We start from the raw sequence: 26566 nt of genomic DNA on the forward strand, positions 1-26566 counted from the left end.
GAATGAGCGGCGCGCAAGCGGGCGGGAGCGCAGGTCCGCTGGGCGCTCGTTCGGCGGCGCTGCGCGGCGGGCGGAGTCCTTTTCTGCAGCAGCGGCGCTCTTACGCTCGGCTGGCCGGGCTCCGCCTTCGCCTGGGCAGCAGCTCTCTGGCGCGTATGGCGCTTCCCGGCGCGCCGCGGAGGAGCCCACCGAAGCAGGGCGCGATGCCGGGCGCGGAGCCTCGCTGAGTCCCCCGCGCGGCGCCCCGGGAGAGGCAGGAAAAGGAGCGAGCCAGCCCCGGGATGAGCGCCTCGGCTGCCACGGGCGTCTTCGTGTTGTCCCTCTCGGCCATTCCCGTCACTTACCTCTTCAACGCCTTGGCTGCCAGCGGCGGGTGAGCGAGAGCGGGGCGGTCGCGTTCCCACGTGCGCTCTGGTAGCGGGTTTGCGTGCACGTGTGAACGCGGTCTGGGAGGGAGAGGAGTGGGAGAGAGCTCCGGGAATGCTGGGCGCGGGCAGAGCAGGGGCGGTGAAGCCTATTCATGGCAGGGGGAGAGGCGAACTTTGTTCCACACAGACTAGAGTTCCGGAAAAGAAAGGAATATATTGGGGTCGGGGGTAGAGAAAGCTGCTTGTTTTTTGGGGGGCATTTCCCCCCCTCGACCCACCCAAGTTGCCATCTGTAGAAGCAATGGAAGCTGAGGGCCTCAGCCTGTTATGGAGAAACTGTATTGTGACTTGCTGGGATGTCTTGAGCGATCCAGCTGCATGCTTTCTGTCCCAAACAGCTAGTGCCTGCTTATGAGTAAATGCGTGCAGGGGATCGGGCTGAATGGGCTTGCCCAGCTTATATCAGTGTATAACTTGAATGTAGAACTTCCAGCAGCTTCAATTGTAAGTTGAGGTTTCTTCCAGCACCCATTGTATTCATGAGTCAGAGATTGAGTAGCATGACAGAGGAATCGCTGGTGCCTTTAAGGTCCCCATTTGCACATCACGCAGGACGTACTCAGAATGTCATTAAGGCTGCAGTTCCAACTCCCTTGGCTTGGGAGCAAGTCCCATGGAATTCTCTAGGGCTTAGCAGATGTGGCTAGGGTTGCACTGTGAATCAGCCAAATCCTGGCTCCCTGATTACCATAGCAGCATGATACGATGTGTGTGGTGTACACACATTTACCTGCTTAGGTGTACACTAAAATAGCTTATGTGTGTACATCTAAAATATGTATGTATTGAGTGAAGAGGTCATATTCCACATGCGTGAGAGTATCGCAGTAAAATGCCTTTCGTTCTTTTTTTGCTGTTTGCACTTAGGAACACATTTTTATTATTATTCTGCTGAGGGGTTTATAGGAAGGCAAATCTAAATGTGCATTAGAATTGTTAATGTGCTTGATGTGTTCCTTGCGATCGCACATTCACCTGGGTCAAGTGTGCTGTTGCCATAGAATTTTACACTGGCATCCACACCAGTGTGGTGAAGGTGCACAGAACTTTGCATTAACTGGAATTTTGCAGCCTTAACAGCTTCTTCCAGTGAAGTCCTACACACACCTAACCTGCTTTTTGAGTGTTCAGAACTTTTTGGGTGTTAATGAAGCTGTAAGGGAGGACAGCTGTTGGAAGGGAGGAAGCTGCCCAATACTGAATCAGACTGCTAGTCCCTCTAGCTCAGGACTGTCCTCACTGACAGCTCTCCAGGGCTTAAGTCAGAGGACATTCCCAGCCCTACCTAGAGATTGAACCCAGGACCTTCCATGTGCAAAGAAGAGGCTCCGCTGCTGACCTATTGCCCTCCATGCTTAGCTAACAAATGGACACCACATAACACCGGTCCTGAAAGACCTACTGTATTTTTCGCTCTGTAAGACGCACCTTTTCCCTCCTAAAAAGTAAGGGGAAATGTGTGTGCGTCTTATGAAGAGAATGCAGGCTGCGCAGCTATCCCAGAAGCCAGAACAGCAAGAGGGATCTCTGATTTCACTGCGCAGCAATCCCTCTTGCTGTTCTGACTTCGCTTCTCTGGAGAGGCGCTGTGCAGAAAGGGAAAGCTGCGCAGCGTCCCTTCAGCGAAGCGGGAGGAGAAACGAAGCCCTTTCCATTTCTCCTCCCGCTTCGCTGAAGGGGCGCTGCGCAGAGAAGGAGAGAATATTTTTTTTCTTGTTCTCCTCCTCTAAAACTAGGTGCGTCTTATGGTCGGGTGCGTCTTATAGAGCGAAAAATGTGGTGCATTGGCTCCCAGTACGTTTCCTAGCACAATTCAAAGTGTTGGTGCTGACCTTTAAAGCCTCGGCCCAGTATACCTGAAGGAGCATCTCCACCCCCATCGTCCAGCCCAGATACTGAGGTCCAGCGCTGAGGGCCTTCTGGCGGTTCCCTCCCTGTGAAAAGTGAGGTTACAGGGAACCAGGTAGAGGGCTTTCTTGGTAGTGGCGCCCGCCCTGTGGAACGCCCTCCCACCAGATGTCAAGGAAATAAACAACTATCTGACTTTTAGAAGACATCTGAAGGCAGTCCTGTTTAGGGAAGTTTTAATGTTTGATATTTTATCATGTTTTTAATATTCTGTTGGGAGCTGTCCAGAGTGGCTGGGGAAACCCAGCCAGATGGCCGGGGTATAAATATATTATTATTATTATTATTATGGCCATAGAACATAGGGAATCAGAACCATTGCTGCATCTAGATCTCCACGCTAAATAGCAATGGCTCCCTGGGGTTTCAGACAGCTCTGCCTGGAGATGTGGGAGTCTGAAACCGGGACCTCCTGTCTGCAAAATGGATGCCATTCATTACTGCCCAATACAGTTGTACCTCGGGTTGGGTTACAAACACTTCGGGTTACGTGTTTTCAGGGAAACCCGGAAGTACCGGAAAGGGTTACTTCCGGGTTTCGCCGTATGCGCAGAAGTGCTAAATCACGCACATGTGCAGAAAAGCCAAATCGCATCACGCACATGCACAGACGCAGCACTGCAGGTTACGAACGCTGCGGGTTGCGGACGTGCCTCCGTCACGGATTACATCCGCAACCTGAGGTTCCACTGTATTGCAGATGAGAGGCTGAGTGATGGTGGCATAACTTAGACTATCACTTGCACTATCACTGACCTGAGCCAGTGATTCCCTTGTCTTTTGTTGCAAACATAGCCAAGAGTTGGCCCCATGGAATGGAATGAGACCTCCTTCTGCCTGAATGTGCACAGGCCTGTAGTCGTAGCTGTCGTACCAGATACTATAGGTCATCTACGATTCCTGGCCATTAACTGAAGGCCCACCATTGTCTTTGGTAGAAATGGCTGTGAACTCATAAAGTCCTGTGTCGGAAGTTTGAAAGTACTTTCCTGCTTTTGATCTCCCATTAAAGGAATTCAGATGTGCGCAGATGGCACGGGGAAGCTCAGTGGTGCCTCGGGTATCTCTGCGAAAACAATCACAAGCACCTGCATTTTTAAAAAGGCGATATCCTTTATTGCCAATGCATACTGAGAAATGCTCTCAAGCGATATGTTTTTTAACAATTAAAATGTGGAAGAAATATCTTCTCTGAACCCAGAGAAGAAGAAGCTGAAGCTGATCTTCTCAGTACCCAGCTGGAAAACATCCTTTCTACTGGTGTATAATTCTTGTTGACCCACTTCAAAATTATGACGGAGGCGGCAATCCTAACCCCACTTACCTGGGAGTGAGTCTCATCAAATTGTGTAGGGCTTACTTCTGAGTAGATATGTTTAGAATTCTGCTGCAAGTTTGAAATTCTATATACACTTCCCTGGGAATAAGTTCATCTGAATTCAGTGGGGATTACTTCTGAGTAGACATGTATAAAATAGATACGTGTGTATCCAGTGCTGTTTTTTCAGGGGGGGGGGGACGCAGGGATACACATACCCCTAAACATTTTGTGAATCTTTGTACTTTGGTCCATATACTGTATTTATTTTTCCCAATTTGAACTATAAAGTGGTGATTTTCTTGAGCCAAAATGAGAGTACCCCTAAACATTTTTTTAAAGAAAAAAAGCACTGTGCGTATCTGTTGAACACACACACTCAGAAGTAGGACCTGTTGAATTCAGTGGGGCTAAGTTCTACCACCACTGTTGGAGGCAGTATCCTTCTGCCACTTACTGCGGATCACAAGTGGCTAGTATTCCCAGGAAAGTGGGTGAAATATTGCAGCCTTACTTGGCAATGAGCCCCATTAAACCCTGCTGAGTAAATATGCATAGGGTTGTGCCATCAAGGCATGCAATGTGTTCAGACCCTCTAGGGGAAAATAACCCTCCTTTTCCTCCTTCCACAGTTTATTTTCCTGCCCAGCTATTTGATCCCTCTTGCCTGCTTCCTCTCTGTGTGAAAACATCTTGACTGTATGTTTTCAGACTTCCTAGATATTACAGATTCATTTGCGTTACAGACATCAATTTCAGTGGAGCCGTCAGAGGAGGGCCGAGTGGGCAAGCCGCGGAGAGATCCATTGGCTGCTTGCATAATCTGTGCTGGTATTTTTAGAAGCTGCGCTCCGCTGCCTGCAAGGGACATTGTGTGTAGAGAGAGAGGAACAACAATAGCTACCAGCTGCCTTCTCAAAAGGAAGAGCCAGGGGTTTCATTTATCAAAAGAAAACTGCCAGTGCCATGGCATGTTTTGAGGGCAAAGGCCTTCCGAGCTGGAAAGCTATGGGAGGAGGGCTGTAGCTAAGTGGTAGAGAATCTGCTTCGCATGCAGGAGGTCACAGGTTCAAATCCTGGCATCTCCAGGCAGGGCTGTGAAAGGCCCTCTGTCTAAAAATATGAAGAGCCATTGCCAGTCAGGTCAGGGTAGACAATGCTGAGCTAGAGGAAGCAGTGGTCTGACATGGTATAAGGTGGGTTCCAATATTTAACTGAAATCAGCCCTGTGTTCTGTGCCATGAGAATGTGAATCTTTCTTTATATTTAGAAAAGGACGACAGCTCAGTGACAGAGCCCATTCTTTGCATGCAGAAGGTTTAAGATTTAAACCCTGGCATCGCCAGGTAGGGCTAGGAACGACCCTTGCTTGAAAGTTTGCAAAGCTGCTGCCAGCCCGTGTGGACAGTATTGACCTGGGTGCACTAATGGTCTGCTTTTGGCATAAGGCAGCTTCCTATGTTCTTTAACCTCAGATAACCTCAGCCTAATCCTTTATATCCCTGCCTGATCACCAAGACCTTTGGGAGAGTCTCTATAGGTGGTCCTTCGTGCTTCCGAAGTACAGCTCGTAACTACCAGAAGCCATGCATTCATTGTAGTGGGTCTGAGCCTGTGGGACCCCCCTCCCAAACTGAGATTAGACAGGCACCCTCCTTGCTGAACTTTGGCGCATGACTAAGACTAGTAATGTAAGCAAAGGCAGATGTTGTTATAGTTTCTCTTGCTAAAGACTAAGGGGTCAGGTAGCAGTGCTCACACTCTGTTTTTATGACGGATTGTGGTAGATACTCGTATTTCCTTGATATGGGAAAAGCGTTCCTTCAAAGCGGAAAGGGTTTTGTTTTTGCGTAACTACCCGCTTTTGAAACGGTGTTCTGTACATAAGGATCTGCAATTTGCAAACGACTTCTTGCGATGAGCTTGGTTTGCGCTAATGATGGTTTGGTGCACTGCTGCCAAACTATAGTTTATGTAATTATGTAGCAAAATGTTTGCTTGTCACCAAGCCAGTGAAATGTAACAACTAAATTGAACAGAATAAGGCTGCTCCCTCTTTTCTGAAGACATGATTGCTTGTGTGATTAAACAAAAAAAAAAAAAAAAAAAAGGAAGTGAGATACAAAGTGTGTTTCCAAATGAGGTCTGAGAAATTCTTAACCACAGAATGCTAACCTGCATTTGCAGAAAGGAAGAATGCAAAATCAAGCAAACCTTGAAAACAGTTTCTTACTTTATTATTACGTGTTAAAGCTGCAATATGATTGAATCTTGACAATGGAGAGAATGCCCTCGTTTCTAGGGCTTAAAAGACAAACATGGGCTCGTTGTGTTTGCATTTTGTGCTGGGGAAGATCAGTAGCCATACTTAAGCTGCCTTGCAGGGATGTTTATTCGCTATTGCCTGTTTATGGTATTGGACTGGATGAGGTCCAATAAACTGAAACTCAATCCAGAGAAGACAGACACTGTTAGTAGGTGGTTCCTCTGCCTGGAAAAACGGTGCCAAACCAGTTCTGGATAGGGAGGCACAGGTGGAATGCCTTCTATCAACTAGTCACCCACCAATGCCCCTTTAGACAAGGATGATCTGGCTTCGGTAGTTGATGCTCAGAGATCGAGTTGTGTGCACCAGTATGCCATTTGTTTGCTACAGTTGAGGAACCATTGAGATGATAGACTTCTCCCCTGGTTTTAATCTCCGCAGCTCCTGGGTCACTGTTGCAGTTGGATTGTTGATTCTGTTCTTAGTGGGTCTAGCAGCCCGCTTCCTGGTGAAAAGAAAACCGCCCCGAGACCCACTGTTCTACGGTACGTATCGGTACCCTGCAACAGGAGTATCTCTAAGGGTAGAGTGTGGCGTTTACTAAGGTTTAATGCAGGGGTAGGCGACCTAAGGCCTGGGGGCCAGATGTGGCCCATTAGCCTTCTCAATCCATCCTGCGGATGGTCTGGGGATCAGCGTATTTTTACATGAGTAGAATGTGTCCTTTTATTTAAAATGCGTCTTTGGATTATTTGTGGGGCCTGCTTGGTGTTTTTACATGAGTAGAATGTGTGCTTTTATTTAAAATGCACCTCTGGGTTATTTGTGGGGCATAGGAATTCGATCATATTTTTTTTCCAAATATAGTCCGGCCCACCACGTGGTCTGAGGGACGGTGGACCGGCCCACGGCTGAAAAAGGCTGCTGACCCCTGGTTTAATGAGAAATTATGGTTCCCCACTGTACGAACAAATTGCCTTGAGCCTTGGGGTTATGTGCTCCCTGCCATTCTCTTTTTGTGCCCACAAGAAGGAGAATGAAAACTTCTGGTTTCGATTTTAAAGCTAACCACACCAGCCTGCGATGTCTGAAGTTGGGGAATTGTGATTTGAGGTTAAGGCAGAATCAGGCTGTGGTTTCAAGACCTGGATTGTTTAGATCTGTTAGGGAACTGCCATCAGAGGGAAGAGGAGAGGAAAGTCGCTCCAGTGATGCAGGGGAGGGAACTAGCAAGGAGAGAGAGAGGGTTCCCACGGGGAAAGAAATCCAGGGGACACCAGGGAGAAAGGGGAAGCCGAGAGCAAGGCGGAGGGGAGGCTCACAGACTCTTTCAGTGAAATCAGCGGAGAGAGCACAGGACCGCCGCTTGGCACACCCACGCTGCGCAGAAGGCTTCCACGCAGGGAATCTAGGCGGAGACTTGGAGTCAAACAACTCCTATGTTGGCGCAAATTTAGGTCCTGCCCACTGACGGATTCTGCCAGTGACTAAGACAGTCGCGTTTCAAGGGCTGTCAACCGGGGAAAGTTTTAGCTACACGGCTAGCTTGGAGCAGTTTGCAGTTTACGCACAAGCAACCCCAATTCCCATTACAAGATCAGTGGTTTTCAACCAGTGTGCCATGGCTATAAGCTCCACAGGTGAATGGTGCCTCTGGGGCTGGCCAGGGGGTGCTGGTTGCCAGGAACTGAGGCAGCCTCGGAGTAAGCAAGCAAGCAGGTGAGGGAGCCCAGCCAGCCAGTCCACCAACGCTTGCTGTTGGGAATGGATAGACAAGTCCTAGGCCTCTGTGGGGCAGTGTGAGCCGGCACCTCTCTTTGGGGCTTGGGGGGCAGCTCAGAGACCAGGCATGGCAGCGGCGGCTGCTGGGAGGACTCCCAAGGAGAGGGTAGTGGAGGTTGAGGGAACCCTCCACAAGGGAGGGTGTTTGAAAAGGGATGGGGGCCACCAGCTCTGCAGTCAAGGGGTGACATAACTGGGCTCCTGAGCCCCAGAGGGGTGCCACAGAAATAATGTAGTTTTGTGGACTCAAAAAGGTTGAAAACCTCTGGTTTAGACAGTTGCAAGGATGGGAACTTGCGGCCCTTCAGATGTTTTTGTTGGACTCCAACTCTCATCAGCCCCAGCCAACAAGGCCAGTGGTCAGGGATTATGAGAGCTGTAGTCTGCGACATCGGGAAGGCCACGGGTTTTCCATCTGTGCTCTAAACAAAAAAACAAACAGTCCCTGGGTCCAGATCACAGGGTACTGTGGTTAGTTTAAGATCAAAAGCTTCTCTGACTTTAAGAGTGGCTGGGGAAACCCAGCCAGATGGGAGGGGTATAAATAAATAATTATTATTATTATTACAAGTTACAAGGAACCAGGCAGAGGGCCTTCTCGGTAGTGGCACCCGCCCTGTGGAACGCCCTCCCACCAGATGTCAAAGAGAAAAATAACTGCCAAACTTTTAGAAGACATCTGAAGGCAGCCCTGTTTAGGGAAGCTTTTAATGTTTAATAGGTTATTGTATTTTAGTGTTTTGTTGGAAGCCGCCCAGAGTGGCTGGGGAAACCCAGCCAGATGGGTGGGGTATAAATTATTATTATTATTATTATTATTATTATTATTATTATTATTATTAGGGCATGGGGGAAGAGTTGGGAGCGTATGAGTCTGAGGCTTACGGTGGGGAAGGCCAGCGTGGCTTGTGCCACCCTGGCTGTCTAGCTGAGCTTGACATTAGGAAAAAGACACTCTTACAAGTTATTAATGTGTTTATATTCCTCCTTCTCCTCTTGAACTGCCACAGTCTATGCCGTGTTTGCTTTCACCAGCATCGTGAACTTGATCATTGGGCTTGAGCATGACGGAATCATCGATGGATTCATGACCCATTACTTGAAAGAGGTAGGTGATGATCTCAAGGTAGGAGCCGCTTGGCGGATGACTGGAGGGTGGTGAAGGCTGCATGAGCCTTTATGGACGCCAACAAAGGCTGTTTTTAGTTCCTCCTAAAATCCCCACATCCTCCCTGAGTTCTGGAGAACTTAAAAGCTTGCTTCCTCTTTTGTGATATTTTCGTTCTCGGCAGCGCTTGGGTGCCGTTCCTCCACAACAACCAAGACTTTTCTTTTTTTACTTGCAAGGCTCCAGAGCAGAGGGGGGGAACCCTAGGCCAGATGTGGCCCTCCAAGCATCCCTGTCTGGCCCTCAGGGATCTCCCCAGCCCACAGTCCTCCCTGGCTCCTGCTGTGCACTAGTGCTTCTGCTTGCCTAGAATTTCCCCTTCCATTCCATTTCATCTCACTTTTAATTTTTATACCGCCTTTCTATACTACGGTACACACCAAAATAGATGGCAAAGACTGTCCATGTAGCAATCTGATCCGATACAAAAAGTCACAGTAACTTAAAAATAAACAGCTTATATCAAATAAAGCAATTTTCAACAATGCATTAGAATATAATAGTAAACAGTAAAATTAAATATCAGCAAATAGTAAACAGCTTACACTTATAAATTGCAGTAAAGAATTACTAAACTGTCAATCAATAAAAATAACGGCAAGTCACAATGCATAAATTGCCGCAAGACATACAAAAACCCATGTAAAAGGATCAAATTGAGAAACAAGGACACACCACTTATAACACAATTTTTTTAAAAAAAATATGGTCTGGGAAAGGCTCCTAGGGCTGGAGGATAGGGCAAGGCAGGTGGAAAAAGGCATTGCATGATGAAAAGCAGAAAATCTCTTGTGCACATCTTGATTATTTCGCGTGGCTGGAATGTACCCTGCTATACCGAAGGGAATGTGGTCCTTGACCTGGAAAGGCTTCCCTACCCCCCTACTCCAGATTGCTGAAGGAAGCTTCATCCTGAAATATTTATTTATGGATTTCAAAGAATTGCCAGTTGCCCTTCAGCAGATTCCAGAGGCGGTGAACCGCAAGTACAAATAATGAATCATTTATATCACAACACACTAAAATCCGGCCTCATGTTGCCATAACACGGCTGCATCGGTCCTTTTAGAGATATTGCCCTAGTTTGGCTTCTGGGTTTTGTTTTCCTCAAGGATCAGCATGGCTACTTTTATTTTATTTTTAGCAATTGTCTTGTTTCTCAACTACTTCAGGCTCAGAAGCAGGTTCAGGATTGCAGCCTTAGAGCCATGCGAGATGTGGTGTGAACACCCACACTTAGGAGTGTCAGCAGTTTTGAAAAACATGCAAACACGCAATGTGTGAACTTGTATCAGGACCACAGCATTGCGGGATGCACAAACCGTATTCCCCGCTGTGCCATTTACAGCTATTAATTTGTTTGCGGCATTTGTTTGCCGCCACACAAAGTTCTCTGGGCAGCTCATGATAAATAACTAAAAACCAATTTAAATACAAATTACGACACAAAGGCATGAAACGCTAGAAAAACAAAACTTGCCGCACCCCCAAAGATCAGAGACAGATTTCCCTGATTGAGATTGCCTCTGCTCAAAAGTTATTTGCCTTCCAGCAGAAAGCTTAGTGGTATAATTGGGGTAGGGTTATTTTGGGCAGGACATTAATTACGAAAATGGCATGGGGGTGTTGGGGGAGAATAGTTAATCCCCCATCCAGTGTCACCCCGGCCTCTCCCTAATCCTCACTTCTTAAACACACACACACACACACGTGATTCCAGTTGTAGATTTCCCATATCACACCCTGCTGGTTTATTGCTAGGATACTGAACTCAGCAGAACTCTTTAGAATAAATATACCGTACTTTTCCGTGTATAAGACTAGGATTTTTCCTTTTAAAGTTATGTTAAAAATTGGGGGTCATCTTATACACAGGTAGTGTATCCCCCCATTTTCTCAATTTGGAGTCCCCCCAAAAAGGGGGCATCTTATACCCGAGGGTGTGTTATACACGGAAAAATACAGTACTTTGAATTGTGCTGTTGGACAATTAATTTCCTGCAGATTGGTCTGGTATATTTGGATTTGATCCTTACGCGGCACACTATTCGTGATGGTTGATCTCGGATTGCAATTTTCTTACGCTGACGCTTGAAATGTGACCTCTAGAAAGAATGCTCATATCAGGATTGGATTAATGTTACCAGCTTTGTTCCTTTCCAAAGCTGTTTTTTATTTGTGCTGCCTCAGAAATGCTGTCTAATCTTATTTGTCACTGTGTTTTTGTTTTCCTTAGGGGGAACCTTATCTGAACACGGCCTACGGCCACGTGATCTGCTATTGGGATGGCTCTGTTCATTATCTAATGTATCTCTTGATGGTGGCAGCTATTGCATGGGAGTAAGTTGATTTAATGGTTGTGGGCAGCAGGATTGGCACAATTTACCTTTCAAGGCTCTTTTCAAAATCACCTCACAGTATACTTAGCTTTACCTACAAACTGGGCATAAAATGACCTTGCCTCTTTGGTTTGTTTTTTTTTAGAAGTAGTTTAACCTTAACCTGAAAATTCTAATCTTGGCACCTGTTTATTTATATATTTTAAAATTTCTATCCCACTTGTCCTCCAAAGAGGTCAAGGTGCCTTACTTATTTCTCCCCATGCCATTTTATTTTCACAACGACCCTGTGAGGTAGTTTCGGCTGAGAGAGAGAATGTGACTGGCCCAAGGTCACCCAAGGTCACTTCACGGCTGAGTGGGGATTTGAACCCTGTCCTTGTCTGACTGTCTAACCACTTCACCATATTGTCACAATAACGTGTGCCTCCAGTTGTGAAGATGGTGTATGAAAACCGGGTATTTCTGTTGCAGGGAAAGTTATCGGACAATTGGCTTATATTGGCTGGGGTCCATCATGATGAGCGTCATTGTCTTTGTGCCTGGAAACATTGTGGGTAAGGACATATCCCTTAGTCCATTTTGCTTTGTGGAGAGCCACAGTTGGCCTGCTGTCAGAATTTTGATCTTGCAATAGATGCAAGAGCCCAAATGTCTCTGGTTGAATATCTGTACTGTTGCAATAACTGGAAAACTGGACATGGTCAACAGAAGCCAAACTCAAACCCATACCATTTATTTGTGTGCCTACACGACCCTTAGGGACACGGGTGGCGCTGTGGGTTAAACCACAGAGCCTAGGACTTGCCAATCAGAAGGTTGGCGGTTTGAATCCCCATGACGGTGTGAGCTCCCGTTGCTCGGTCCCTGCTCCTGCCCACCTAGCAGTTCAAAAGCACGTCAATGTGCAAGTAGATAAATAGGTACCGCTCCGGCGGGAAGGTAAACAGCGTTTCCGTGCACTGCTCTGTTTCGCCAGAAGCAGCTTAGTCATGCTGGCCACATGACCCAGAAGCTGTATGCCGGCTCCCTCGGCCAATAAAGCGAGATGAACGCCGCAACCCCATAGTTGGTCACGACTGGACCTAATGGTCAGGGGTCCCTTTCCCTTTTTTACACAACACTTGGCATTTTATTTTGCGTATCCAAGGTGTTAATGGTGGGAATCTTACCTTTCTTTTTCCATTAGCACTTCAGCCTTGAAACAAAATTCACTTAGGGTTGTTCAGATGTTTTCAAACTGCTCTACACAGAGCAGCCTTTGCACTCCTGGGAACACAGCTCCTGGGAAAAAGGAATGCTTGCTCAAGATCATTTAAAGATATAACCTCTGTTTCCCAGCAGCAAGTCATTTGTATGTGTGACAGCAGAAAATGCTGCAGTGTAGAAGATGGTATCGAGAGAGATGTGTGTAAACTTGCAGGCAAAGATGATGAGGTGCTTCAGCGAAGGCGTGAGCTACATGCCGAACAGGTCGATCAAGCATTAGGTGCAATGTTAATTGAGCATGGAAGGAAACGTTGGTCTGTTATGATCAAAGCTCAGAGGTCAACAAGGTGCAGAAAGAAAGCCTTGTAGGCTTGGCATCATCTTTGGTCTGCGTTGTGCAAGCATTCCATGGAAGAGATTTAACGGGGTAATGGGAAGCTGTGGTGCTGAACTCCAGTTCCCACCATTCCTGACCACTGGCCATGCTGGCTAGAGTTGATGGGATTTGGAGTCCCAACAACATCTAATGTGCAAGAGGTTCTTAACTTGAATGAGATTTACCTCCAGGTACATGTGCACAGGATTGCACATGTGGGGTATATTTCTTGGTGGACATGCCTAGGCTCATGGTGTAAAATGCTTTATTGAAAGTCATAATTTTTAATTTTTTTGTGTTGTTACTTGCAGGCAAGTTTGGAACCAAAATTTGCCCTGCATCTTTATTAAGTATCCCATTTATCTGTCTCCCAATATGGGCTGGTTTCAAAATCTATAATCAGCCTCCCGTGATTGGTGACTGTCCAGCCAAGGTAATATTTATGTAAGAATGTGTTTGTCGTTTCAATGATAAGGGCATGCTGAGGCAAAATCTGCTGAATGTCAAAATGATATCTGACGTAGGGCTGACAAACAGTTTATCCCGCCTAGCTTGCAAAAGCAATATTTGACATGGCTCCCTTTCGCTGGCCTTTGTGTTCCATATTTTGTACTTGCCCTGGAGTGAAGATGAATCCCTCCCCCTGTACTATACTTAAAATCAAGGGTGAGGAACCTTTTCCAGCCTGAGGGCAACATACAACTTTTCAGGGGCTACGTGCTGTCAGAGGGTCAGCCCAGAGGCAGAAAGTGGGGAAACTACTGATGTGACTTTTCACTATTGTACTGAAGGCCGCACTCCAACCCTGCAAAAATCAAGGGGCATTTCTCCAGGCAAGCAAGAGGCATTTTCACCAGTGACATAGTGTTGGGGTGTGTGCACAGGGGCGGTTGCCCCAGGCACAAAATTGTTAGGGGCACAAAATTTCAACATCCGGTGCTGCCTCAATACAGCTACACGCTTCCGTTGCTGGGCTCTGTTGAAAACAGGTTCTCTGTGCAAACCAGGAAGTGACCTTCCAGACAATGGAATAACTCTTATTTTTATTATCTCTGTGGCTGCGAAACTCATACATACTCCAACTGTTTTTCTTCCTCCCACCCGCTCTCCGCGTGGTCCTGGGTGCTGGCAACCCTCGCTATGCCACTGATGATCACAGCTCAAGAATGAATTTCATATAGGCCAGAGCACATGAAAAGGGCAAGGAACAGTGCTATTGATGGGTCTTGTTTTAGGGATGAGGCACGGCTGGGGTAGAGGCCTAAGGGCTAGGAAGGGTTTAATTTAACCTTGCCATGTGAACCTTTGCATCTGAAAATCCTTCTTTTAATGACATCAGGTGAGTCCTATTTGACCATGCACCAGCCAGACGTCACTCAAATTAACCACATTTGGGGTCCATATTTGGAGGGAGAGGGTGTCACTTGGGTGGAATCTAGACACATATAAAAAACGCTGTGAAATTGCTTTTTAAAAAAAGTTTGAAAAATATATATTGAGTTTGCCATAGCTCACCATCGCCATCTAGTGTCACATGTGTTTCATGCACTTTAAAACACACTTAAAATATTTAATTTGCAGCTGTATAGCTGAGTCCTTGGTGTAAGGAATGTTAAAATAAGTTTGCGATTTACTGGGCTGGGTTGGCCCTATCATTGGGCAGAATGAGGCAGTGGTCTTAGATGGCGGATGGTGGGGGGTTAGCAGTATCAGCCTTCCCCATAGCATTTCTTCTTAAGAATGCCCCACAGTTACTCCTCCCACCCCCATCGGACACCAGAGCTATGTGTGCCACCAACTTGTCATACTCCCCAAACTAGCTTGCTGGCTTCAGGTGCGCAGGAGAATACTACAGTGGTGCCCCGCAAGACGAATGCCTCGCAAGACGGAAAACTCGCTAGACGAAAGAGTTTTCTGTTTTGGAGGTGCTTCGCAAAACGAATTTCCTATGGGCTTGCTTCGCAAGACAACAATGTCTTGCGAGTTCCTGCTGGTTTTTTCCCCTTTCCCCCCTTTTTCTAAGCCACTAAGCCGCTTATCAGCTGATCCGATCAGCAGATAAGCCGCTAAAAGCCGCTAATAGCTAATAGCGCTAATCCGCTAATCCTTCAATGGGCTTGCTTCGCAAGACGAAAAAACCGCTAGACGAAGAGAATCACAGAATGGATTCTTTTCGTCTTGCGAGGCACCACTGTATCCTGCTGCCATTGTTGAAACAGGATTCAGAGGTCCTTCTCTGTGTGCCTCATCTGAGAGAGGTGCAGATCGTTGCAAAGAGAGGGGGCCTTTTCTGTGCTGGCTCCTCATCTCCCATGCTGTCCCCACAGAAACGCATCTGTTCCCAATACTGTCATCTTTTAGGTGCCGGGATAAGAAAAATCCTGTTTCCCCAGGCTTATTTATTTATTTATTTATTTATTAAAACTACTTAAAGTTGTACTGCAGTATGATTTATGGGCTGTTTGTGGAGATCACCTCTGCGTGGGGTGTGCCAGGATTTGCTCACTTCATAGAATATAATAATAATAATTTATTATTTATACCCCACCCATCTGGCTGGGTTTCCCCAGCCACTATGGGCGGCTTCCAACAGAATATTAAAATACAATAACCTATTAAACATTAAACGCTTCCCTAAACAGGGCTGCCCTCAGATGTCTTCTAAAAGTTTCATGTTGTCGTTTGGTGAAATGTGTGGCGTTCTATTCCGTGCATTTGTTTTTAAAAGATTCAGAAACTCTTCGCTATCTATATTTTGTAAAGTGGCTTGTCGGTCTGTTATGCATTTGGATACGGTAAGTAAATCTTGCAGGATGGTTTTCCTGAGATCAAGGAGCAGGTTTGTGTCTCTGTGGATACAATCAGATGCCATTTTGAATCAAGGTGGCAGACTGAACCTTTCAAAACTGTACTTAAAACTACAGATTTTGTGGGGGGTTTTAGAATTCCCAAGAAGCGCCGGCTTTGAGTTTGCTAGTTTTATATATTTATCAGTCTGTTGGAGACATTTTTTTTGGTAGAAAGCAATGAATACACCATAATCTTTCTGTTTGGCTAGGCCCTGTACATGGAACAGGGGGGTGAGGCAGGTCTCCTCTTGTCTATTGCCTCGCGATCAGGCAGCATAATCTACCACACATTTATTTCCTTGTCTCTCAGATAAACACTCTGTTAATACCTTCATTGTTCCATCACCACAGTAAGACTAGTGACACTGGTCTGAATTGTGGATTTTAGAACTGCTCCAGGGAAGCTGGCTTGCTAGATGTGCTCTCTCAACAGATTTGATGGATGTGTTTTCGCTCTGCATTAAATTGAGCTTTTTTAGCCAATTATCAGCAAAAGTTCAGAGTCATGTCCACAGGAGGGCTCTAAATATAGAATCCCATCATTGATTCTGAGCAACTTTTTTTTAACCCAACAGTGAAATTGCTTTTCCTGTGGGAAAGCCGAACGCTTTATTCGTCACTCTGAATTATGACTTCTGTACAAGACAAGAATAGCCAAGAGAGTAGTGATAGCGGCTGTTAAAACTGCCAGGAAAGTGAAATCAGCCGAAGTGTTTTAGCAATGCATAGTCCCCAGATAAATTTTGTCAGTGCAAATCAGGGAAATTAAAAGTGGAATTAGGCAAGTTTATCTGATTTCACACAGTAGGGATGGCGGACCTGGTAACCCCCTTTGTACGTTGGTTCATATTTCTTGGTTGCATTTCCATGTCATCAAGGCACTCTAGGCGGTTTGCAGTTTGAAAATACTTAAACCAATGAACGATATAAAATGCAGTGACAGTGGTTCTCTCAGACCAACTGTGAGCTGATGGCAAAAGCTTCCTTGCTTCTGCATTTATGAGCTTTGCATGAACATCACAGTTTGGTTTGGTTTGGTTTGGTGGGTCCTGTTATGGATCTCGAAGGGAACAGTTTGCTGGCCTTGGAGATAGATAATAATGAGGTAGACCGTAGCTCATTTTGGGGACTGGTAACATACAAAGATCGGCTCTTTTTTCAGCTCTCTAATGTGAGTTGTCTCTCAGCCCTTTTGTGCAAATAAGGAACTGGTCACCGGTAGCCAACTTCCCCCGTCATAGATCTCGCGTTCTTCCTCTGTGTTTATACTACAAGCGTATTTCAGTGAGGGCTTTTTTCACTGGGCCCTGGATAACTTGCTGCCAAGTTATAAGCAAACTCTTTGTTTACACAGCAACATGCTGCTCAACACAAAAATGGTTTTCCTCAGTCTCTGCTGGTATAATTGTCCCTGCCGGGCCACGTTTCTCTCATTTTCAAATGACTTTTCTTTCGAAAGAGCCTCGTCTATCCCGTCTCAACCCCCCTGACTAATAATAATAATAATAATATTTATACCCCGCCCATCTGGGGAATCACACGGGGAATCTTGCAGTTCCACAATCAGATGGTTGGTAGATATTGGCCACAATAAGCTTGAGATTAGTAGCTGTTTGGGAGGGTGTGCGGGGTTTTTCTTTAGATGTTGTTAGATTATTTTTAAATAGTTTTAAATATATGCAGTTGTTTTCTAAATTTTATTGCTTTAGTGCTTTGATGTTTGCTGCCCTGAGTTCCTTCAGCAGGAAGGGCAAGATAATAAAAATAAGATTGAATGAATGAATGAATGAATGAATGAATGAATAATGAAACTCTCCCAGAAATTGTGATGCTACCACCATTATTCCAGTTGGTATCTATATTGTGTGGGGAGGGCACTGTGGCTAAGGCCATTGGCTGTTTAATCGGTTCCTCTTGTATATGTTTGTGTAGGTGTGGGTGTCTTTACCTTGAATTTGATTAAATTAGAAATTTTAAGTTCTGTCCTTGTAGTTCTCTTGTTTACCTCAGGACAGAAGTCTTAAGGTGTTTATTGAGCCAGTTTATATGACTTTGAAATTTTTGCATGTTGTTCCATAGTGACCCCTCTGGAAATCATATTGCAGGTGATTCGGGAAGTTCAGCAGAAGAGACTTCTGAGAAGACCTCTAGATTTGCTGTCAGCTGTATATTTCGTCTTTGCAACTGGATTTTGCCTTTTTAGGGGCCTGGTAAGTTGGTTGGTTTGGTGTGTGTGTGTGAAAGAAAGCTTATTGGTGTCACCTGTTTAGTTTAGAAAATATACATATAAAGAATATGGAAAAGGGGGACGCTATACAGTCATGGAAACCAAGGAGTGAGAGTCTACACCCCACCCCATTTCTTTACCCCCCAGAATCTGGAAGGTAAGTCCCCTACCCCACAGTAACTAGGCTTGGGGAAAACCCCCAAACCCCCAATTCCAGCCTAATAGTGGAGGGAGAGATTGTGTGCCCATGTATGGTTGTGCGTACCTCAATGTATACGTAGCTTTGTGTGTGTGGTGCCCACAAGAACAGTTTATTCAGTTTGCAAATGTGCCCATTGTTTCAAAAAGCTTGGCAGCGCCTGGCCTGATCTGTTACGTCTCTCCCCTCTTCTCACACAGTAATCTTAGGACTGATGCCATTGCTGACTTTATGGCATTGCCACCTATTCACCTCCCCCCCTCCTCTGCCTTCTTTGCTTAACACCCAGCCTAGCGAATGGTCCTGGAGAACTCAAAAGCTTGCTCATTATTGTGCAACATTTTGCTCCTGCACACCATCCTCCATGTTGCAGACGGAGGCACCAAGGCTGAACCCAAATAGGCCTCAGGCTACCTACTGAGTTCATGGCAGAGGTTAGATTTGGCCTGCAAGCAGTTTTGGAAAAGGGCTGTATTTCAGTGGTAGAGCATCTGCTTTCCATCTGGAAGGTCCCTGGTTCAGTCCCCAGCATCTCCAGGTCGGGCCGTGTACATCACTTGCCTGAAACCCTGGGGAGTCACTGCCAACCAGTACAGTCAGCAGTATGCTAGATGGGGCTTTACGTAAGGCGGTTTCCTTATGTTTCTATGAGTCATAGCCAAGTCTCTCTATCCACTCAGCTGCACTAGCGTAATGTCAGTGGGATTTCTCTTTAGGTTGCCTTGGATTGCCCGGCCTAACTTTGCGGGTAGCGCTGTGGTCTAAACCACTGGGCCTCTTGGGCTTGCAGATCAGAAGGTCGGCGGTTCGAATCCCCACGACGGGGTGAGCTCCTGTTGCTCTGACCCAGCTCCTGCCAACCTAGCAGTTTGAAAGCACACCAGTGCACGCCTATGCCCTTTTAAAATGTGTTTTTTTTGGGGGAGGGGTATTGGGTTGCTGTTTTTATTTTTATTAGGTATTTTGTGATTTTATATCTTGATTTTATTCTGTGAACTGCCCTGAGACCCCCAGGTACAGTGGTACCTCAGGTTACATAGGCTTCAGGTTACAGACTCTGCTAACCCAGAAATAGTGCTTCAGGTTAAGAACTTTGCTTCAGGATGAGAACAGAAATCGTGCTCCAGCGGCGCGGCAGCAGCGGGAGGCCCCATTAGCTAAAGTGGTGCTTCAGGTTAAGAACAGTTTCAGGTTAAGTACGAACCTCTAGAACAAATTAAGTACTTAACCTGAGGTACCACTGCGGCAGGAAGGTAAATGGTGTTTCTGTGCATTCTGGCTTCAGTCATGGTGTTCCATTGCACCAGAAGTGGTTTAGTCATGCTTGGTCCTTTACCTTTTACCTTTTTTACCTAATGTCAATGGGATTTCTCTTTAGGTTGCTTTGGATTGCCCAGCCGAACTTTGCCGACTATACAGCCAACTTCATGAGCCGTATATCAAGGATCCTGTTGCCTATCCAAAAGTTCAGGTACACGTTCCAAAATAAGAAACTATGCACACTGACTGGGCTGCTCTTGGTGTAAGAGAGAGAGAGAGAGAGAGAGAGAGAGAGAGAAGGTGCTTGTAACTAGGACTCGCCTTCTGGCCCCTACCTTTATTTTTCTAGTCAAATTTATGACCTGTTCCCTTTCGAAAAGTCTCTACTGGTTTCAGGGAGATTAGTCCCTTATAGTCAGAGGTTGGGCGTGCCTGTTTCCTTTGGTCAGTGCTGAACTGATGGAGATTTAAGTTCTTAAGAACCACTTTGCTGACTCGGGCTAGTCCAGCTTTCTGTTTTCAACATAAGAGAAGCTAACAAATGAGACAGGATGAAGTAGTCATCCCCTCTTGTTTCTAGCATCTAGTACTCAAAGAGGCAGGCTGCCTCTCTACATGGAAGCTAATCCTCGCTTCTGAACTTTTCAGTTTAGAGAGAAGGCGAATAAGAGGAGACAAGATAGAGGGGTGTAAAATTATGCATGGTGTAGGAAAAAAATGAAGTTTTTCTTACTTTCTTATAATAACTTGGGGGCATGTAGGAATTGGGAAGACTTTGATTCAGTTTAAGGTGAGGCTACCAAACCTGGACTTTCTGAAACAACACATGAACCCCGAAATTTGCACTGCTCTGAATTTTGCAGTGTAGTTCTCGAGCCAAGTAATGTGTAGAACAATTGCATATTCCAGAACGAAGTGTGTATACAATGCATATATAAATGAAAATACCGTACAAAAGTGCATCTGTCAGCCTGGGCTCCTGTGAGAGGAAGATTGGGGTATTATTCTTCACCACCATCATTGTTTTAGATGCCTGCTGAAAGCTTTTTTTTTATTTTGGCAAGCCTACCTGGACATGCAATGTTGTTATCTATGTTTGTTTTAAAAGTTGTACAGATTTTTATCCGTTTCATTGAAAACAATCTTACATACACTTGCTTTTTTAACTCTTTTGTGGATTTTAACAGTGTTTTGTTGTTCATTTCTTGTGTATGCTGCTTAGAGTTTTATGACTAAGCAGTAAGCTTTAGAGATCTTGCTAAATAAATGAACTATTGTTGCCTGTTCTTCTAATGCACAGATGCTGGCGTACCTGTTCTACTCTGTACCATACTATATAATCTCACTGTATGGTTTGCTCGTTCCTGGATGCAGCTGGATGCCTGATTTAACCCTTATACATGCTGGAGGACTAGCCCAGGTATATTTCTTACAGATCTGGGTTTCTCAATATTACTGTACAGCAGAATTTAAATGTTATATAGTGCAGGGCTCAGCAAGGTTTTGTGGATTGGGCCAGTTCACGGTCCCGCAGACGCCGCGGTGGACCGGAGTGCGTGCGCATGCATGCATAAACGCTATTTCCAGCACTCCTTCCAGCATGGAGGAGGTGTGCGCAGCTTCCCATTGGCTGCAGGAGCTTCTGAGAGCCAGTGTGGTGTAGTGGTTAAGAGCAGTAGACTCATAATCTGGTGAACTGGGTTCGCTTCCCCGCTCCTCTACATGCAGCTGCTGGGTGACATGCAGAGAGGACACTTCTCTGAAGTCTCTCAGCCCCACTCACCTCACAGAGTGTTTGTTGTGGGGGAGGAAGGGAAAGGAGAATGTGAGCCGCTTTGAGACTCCTTCGGGTAGTGATAAAGCGGGATATCAAATCCAAACTCTTCTTCAATGGGAAGCTGGCCAGCATCGCAGAAGGCGGTCTCTGCTCTGCTCCACGCTGGTTTAGTGCTGAGCACAGGAGCTGACCGAGCCGGTGGCAGGAGTCCCTAAGCAGGCAGCAGAGGTCCATGAGCCAGTTAAACAACCCCCATGGGCTGCTTGTGGCCCACGGGCCTTAGGTTGCCAACCCCTGATATAGTGGATGACCAACTGAGAGAGCCACTGCGTAGCCAGACAATTGGTGCCCCGAAAGCTTTGGAGAGTTGGAAAACCATACCGAATGTGAGCTTCTAATCCCTTCCCTCCAATCATTTTCACCATATTTGCAGTCCTGTTTTCAAACCGAATCTGCAGTCATCAGGAAGACTAGAATTTTCTTCTTAAAATGGAAACCAGAATTATCAGAATAATAGCCAGAAGCACAAAATTAATATAATGTTGCTCATCCCTGTTTGATCAGCGAACTTTGCCCATACCTTTCCGACTAGAACTTCAAAGCTTACTTTCCCCCTCTCATCATTGTTCACACAAAAATATTCATTTCTCCTGTCTGTATTATGCACATTAAAACATCTGCATTGTGCACTTGTTGCTGTCCAAAGGACATAATGTTCTGAGCTCGGTGACATTGTGACCCATAGTCTCTGCTGATTTAGTGAAGTAAATAGAAAAGAAAACATCCCTTGTTCTATAACCCTGAGCATGGCTTTTCCTTTTTTCAGCCGCGTAACATAATTTAGAAAAGGACTCCAAAAATCAAAGGAATTAAAATATAGCTGTTTTATAGCAACAGCCTGTTGGTCTCAAGCTCGCTCCCATGCTCCTGACAGTTGTTAAATGCTTACATTTTTCAAATTCTCTTTTAATAGATGAGTGAGGGTTTTTTTAAAAAAAAAAATAATGCAAGAAGAACTTCCCTTAAAAACAAAAACAGTTACTGTATTTTTCGCTCCATAAGGTGCACCTGACAATAAGGCGCACCTACTTTTTTGGGGGGGGTATTCAAGAAAAAAATATTATTTAAAGGGAGTGCTGAGCAGAGCCTGTATGCATCCCAGGCTCTGCTCAGCGCTCCCTTTCATGAGCCGCATGGAGCACTTGCAGGCTTTCCCTCGAGGAGTGATGGGCTGCCCTTCTCCCTCCTCGCGGAAAAGCACCCAAGAGCTACACACACACTCCGCGCAGCTCTTTAAAGGGAGCACGGCTCTTGGGGGCTTTTGCAGGAGGTGGGTGAAGTGAGAGAGCCCTTGCTCTGTCCCTTCCCCCACCTCCCGCAAAAGCCAGGGATAGCTGCACGGAGCCTCCCCAGGGCTTGTCGGGGCTGGCGGGGGAAGCCCGGGTCCCCCCCCCCAGGCCCAGGGATCACACACTCACTCCATAAGACGCACAGACATTTCCCCTTAGATTTTAAGAGGAAAAAAGTGCATCTTATGGGGCAAAAAATACGGTGCTGTGCAGGTCTTGGGTGCTTGGTGGACAGGGGGAGATATCTAGAGAAGTCTTCCCATGGGGCTTTTTCAGATGTAGAAGGGCCAGACAGGCAAGGAGGCTGCAGAAGGCCACATGTTATTGACAGCAGGCACACATTTTCTCAAAAGGTACAGAGCGTTTAAGCGTTTTTCCCAGCTGCACTGTCCTCCTCTGACCTTTCTCCCTATGACTTCACGCAACACAGACCAACGCTTGGCAACACCCAGTAAACAGAACTGGCCCATCTCTTCCTTAAATGTTAAGCTTCTGGTGCAGCCTGAACCCCCATATCTCTCCCTCTTGCAGAAGCAGAAAACAAAAATGAAAAGCTCATAAATTTGGGCATGGGGTTTTTTAAAACGCAAATGAGCTGTCACTTGCAAAAGGGGATAACAGATGGGAGACAAAAGACAAGCCACAATTCCGAGTGCGCCACTATTGCTTCTATCTTTAAATGTTTGTTTATGCTAAAAATATTCGTTGGCTCAACAATCTCTTCTCTGTACATAACCTTAGATGTAAATTTGTTCTGCACTCCAGAACAGTCCCAGGGGAGTCTACCCAAAAGCTCCCACCCACCTCCTATGCAGACAAGGGAGCAAAAACCTGCTGCTCAGTCCCTAGAAAAGAAAAACAAACCACCCTTTTCCTGTCTGCCCTGACATTTAAAGTAGGGTGGGCCAAATCCTGAGTACTCTGGTGACGTTATACAGGATTTGGGCCGAGGCTGAAAGCAGGAAGCCTGTGAACCCTAATTGTTAAGTCAGGAAGGGAAAAGTCAGGAAAGTGGAATGTCTCTAAGATTCTGATTACCCAAATGGCGTTTCAAGTGCCCATTGTGCCTAGACCTTGATTTCGGTTGTGATTTGGTGTTGCTGTTTTTTAAATCAAAAACAAGAAGAAAAGCCAAATTCTGTGGCTTAAATAGAGTAGCAACTTTGTGCATATCTACATATCCATGCAACATTCTGTTTCTGCTAGCGATGAAAGCTGAGCAGGAAGCTATGTGATGCTAAAGCCTTTCCCCCTGCCTTTGTAAACCTTATGTGACCTCTCTCTAGATTGTATGCTAGCCCTATTCAGAGAGATTAGGAAACATGACTAACTTAGGTCCATATTTCAATGGGTCTACTATGGGTAAACTTTAGTTGGATACAGCAGCACCCCACATCACCAGTCATGCATACCTTTCTTGAGAACTAGAAACCTTTTGGAAGTGGTTATTGAGAGTTGTCAAAATACTGAATACTTTATCCTGTGTCAGATACTCTGGCAAGGTAGCGCCTTTGACATTAAAATTTATTTTATCATCTCTCAGTACCCTATTCTAAATCTCAAGACTGTTGTATACAAGGCAGAAGAAACTAGGGGATTCTCTATTCTTCAATAGTGGAGCAGCGGCAGACTTTGGTCTTTCAAATTTCAGCGGTGCCCTGTGCGAGACCAAAATTTGGTGCCCCTCCACCTCTCGCCTTCTGTTTTCTACATCATAGCTACGGCATCTTTCAGCACCCCCATCAGCTTGGCACCCAGTGTGGGGGAACTGTTCACATTCCCCTAAGTAGAGATAGTAGAGGTTTTTTTGGGGGGGGCACCAAGATGTTCAATTTACGGCTGCAATATTGAATCAGTTAATCAGGCGGATGAATCAGTTTGAAGCCTTGCTAACCAAATAAAAAGAGGCTGTGATTAACTGTGCAGCAGCTTTTTTTTTAAAGTTGCTAATTACTCTTAATACAAGTACAGTGGTATTTCCGGTTGTGGATGGGATCCGTTCCGGAGCTCCAGTTGGATCCTGAGCTTTTCGCTATTGGAGGTGCTTGTTCTGCACATGCACGCGGCATGGTAGAGCGCATGCTGAAACCCGGAAAAATGCTTCCAGGTTTGCTGCGTTCGCATCCTGTAATATACGTAACCAGAGGGTTACGTAATGTGAGGTACTACACTGGTACCTCCGGTTACAGATGCTTCAGGTTACAGACTCCGCTAACCCAGAAATAGTACCTCAGCTTAAGAACTTTACTTCAGAATGAGAACAGAAATTGTGTTACAGCAGGAGGCCCCATTAGCTAAAGTGGTACCTCAGGTTAAGAACAGTGTCAGGTTAAGAACGGACCTCCAGAACGAATTAAGTTCTTAACCCGTGGTACCACTGTACTGTACATGCAAAAACCATAGGTGGGGAATTACATCTTAGAAAGGGGTGTTCCCTCTTTCCCAGTGGCGTAGCGTGGGGGGTGCAGGGGGGGCCGGGCGCACCGGGCGCAACATCGGGGGATTAGGGTTAGGGGGCGCAAATCCACGGGTTAGGGGGCGCAAATTACTTGCCTTGCCCTGGGTGCTGACAACCCACGCTACGCCACTGCTCTTTCCCTCTTCTAATAGGGGAAGCTGTGTGTGCGTTAGCTGAAAAAGGAAGCAAGCCAGGCTTTTTACAGGAACTGGCTTATTTTACAGGAACTGGCTCTTCGGGAATTGGCTTATTTGGGTAAAATCCAAGGCACGCCGATTTGGTCACAGAATGGCTTTTGATCAAGCAGAAGCGTTTGTTGTTACAGGGCAAAGGGAGGCAATTTTCTGTGGTTTCTCTCTTCCCAGCAGTTGCCTTCTAAATACTCTGAAGATAATACCGTTGGTATGCCCATTCAAAGCTATGCCTCATCCTTACTCTTCTCTCTATATCCACAGGCTCAGTTTTCACACATTGGGGCTTCTTTACATGCTAGAACACCTTACATCTACAGAGTCCCTGAAGAAGGAAATATGTGGTTTCTGCTACTCAATGTAACATATGGAGTCGTTCCTCAGCTGTTGGCTTATAGGTGCGTCCACAGTCCAGAATTTTTCTTAAAGGCCAAGCCAGAAGACAAGACTGAGTAGGAAGACTGGAGTGACGTCTTTGTGAAACTGGACTGCTGTTACAAGGAAGGGTCTTGCAATACCTGGAAGGCTTAACACATTTATTAAGGTAGAGGTTTTCATAGACCACAGTCCATTTCAGCCGTAGTCCATTTTACATCTGACCAGGTTGACTGCAGTCATCAAAAGCTTATGCCATAATAAATCTGTGAAGTCTTTAAGGTGCCACTCTTCGCTGTTTTTGTTGCAAAAAGACTGGATACAGCTACTCCTTTGCAACTCTACAAGATTTGTCTGCAAAGACACGTCTGCTCGGTGTTATGTACTGTTGCAGGAAATAAAAGACTACTTCTGTCTTTCGTAGCGCTTCTTGAAAGTTTGCTTTCATGGCATTTTTATTTCTTTACAAATATCTATAGGCTGCCTTTAAGAGCAGAACTCTCTCAAAGCGGCTTACACCATAAGGACACTGTCTGGATAGAAGTTAGAAGTTAAAATCAAGATAGTTCACCACAAGGGATGTAAGAAGGCATCGTCTGTAGTTCCACTGTTTCATCTTCCTGTGCAGCAGTTTCTGTTCCACTGCAGTTCATCTTATGCCAACAGATATGTTGTTTGTCTTGATTTCCACTGTGGCAAAGTCATGTAACTTATATAAGTTATATCATCATTACATTATTCCACCCCGTTCATTTCGAAGTGAAGGAATCGCAGTGCAGGTTTTTATTGGGGGGGGTAATCACTTATGTATAGTTTGGCAGCATCAACAGCAGTGACTACTGATCACATTTGCCGGACTGATTTCCAGTTTGCACATGGATGCATAAGCAAATGTTGGCAATTTTTTGCTTCTGTTTCTGTTCTGTTCTCTGACATTTTTACTCACTGTTGAATTTAACACGAGTAATTGGGGAACTGAAACTTATTTGGCATGGAAATCTCTGGCCCCTTTGGTCATTTTTTAGCACGTCTCGGGCTCTTCTGCACAATGGTGGAGCTGGAGCTGATTGTTGCAGTGCAAATTGTA

At 45.7% G+C, this 26566-nt stretch overlaps 1 protein-coding gene and 1 long non-coding RNA gene across 3 annotated transcripts in view; both read left to right on the top strand.

Annotated features, from left to right (window-relative positions):
- TM6SF1 (transmembrane 6 superfamily member 1) lies at positions 1–25915 on the top strand. 2 transcript variants are annotated; one of them, XM_082198751.1, is made up of 10 exons: positions 1–373; positions 6362–6465; positions 8713–8810; positions 11107–11210; positions 11684–11766; positions 13106–13227; positions 17749–17853; positions 19448–19540; positions 20630–20749; positions 25369–25915. In XM_082198751.1, exons 1-10 carry the CDS (start codon positions 282–284, stop codon positions 25558–25560), a joined length of 1113 nt encoding a protein of 370 aa, XP_082054877.1. In that variant the 5' UTR covers positions 1–281; the 3' UTR covers positions 25561–25915. The 2 variants fall into 2 exon arrangements, with proteins under 2 accessions (XP_082054877.1, XP_082054878.1); XM_082198752.1 differs by lacking the exon at positions 6362–6465 and having other exon boundaries at positions 3–373.
- The window catches only part of LOC309518559, a 415023-nt gene that overhangs the window by 355164 nt on the left and 33293 nt on the right, over positions 1–26566 (top strand). The gene's annotated exons all lie outside the window — the stretch shown is intronic.

Source organism: Podarcis vaucheri (assembly GCF_965113315.1).
Source record: "Podarcis vaucheri genome assembly, chromosome: 14".
NCBI lineage: Eukaryota > Metazoa > Chordata > Lepidosauria > Squamata > Lacertidae > Podarcis > Podarcis vaucheri.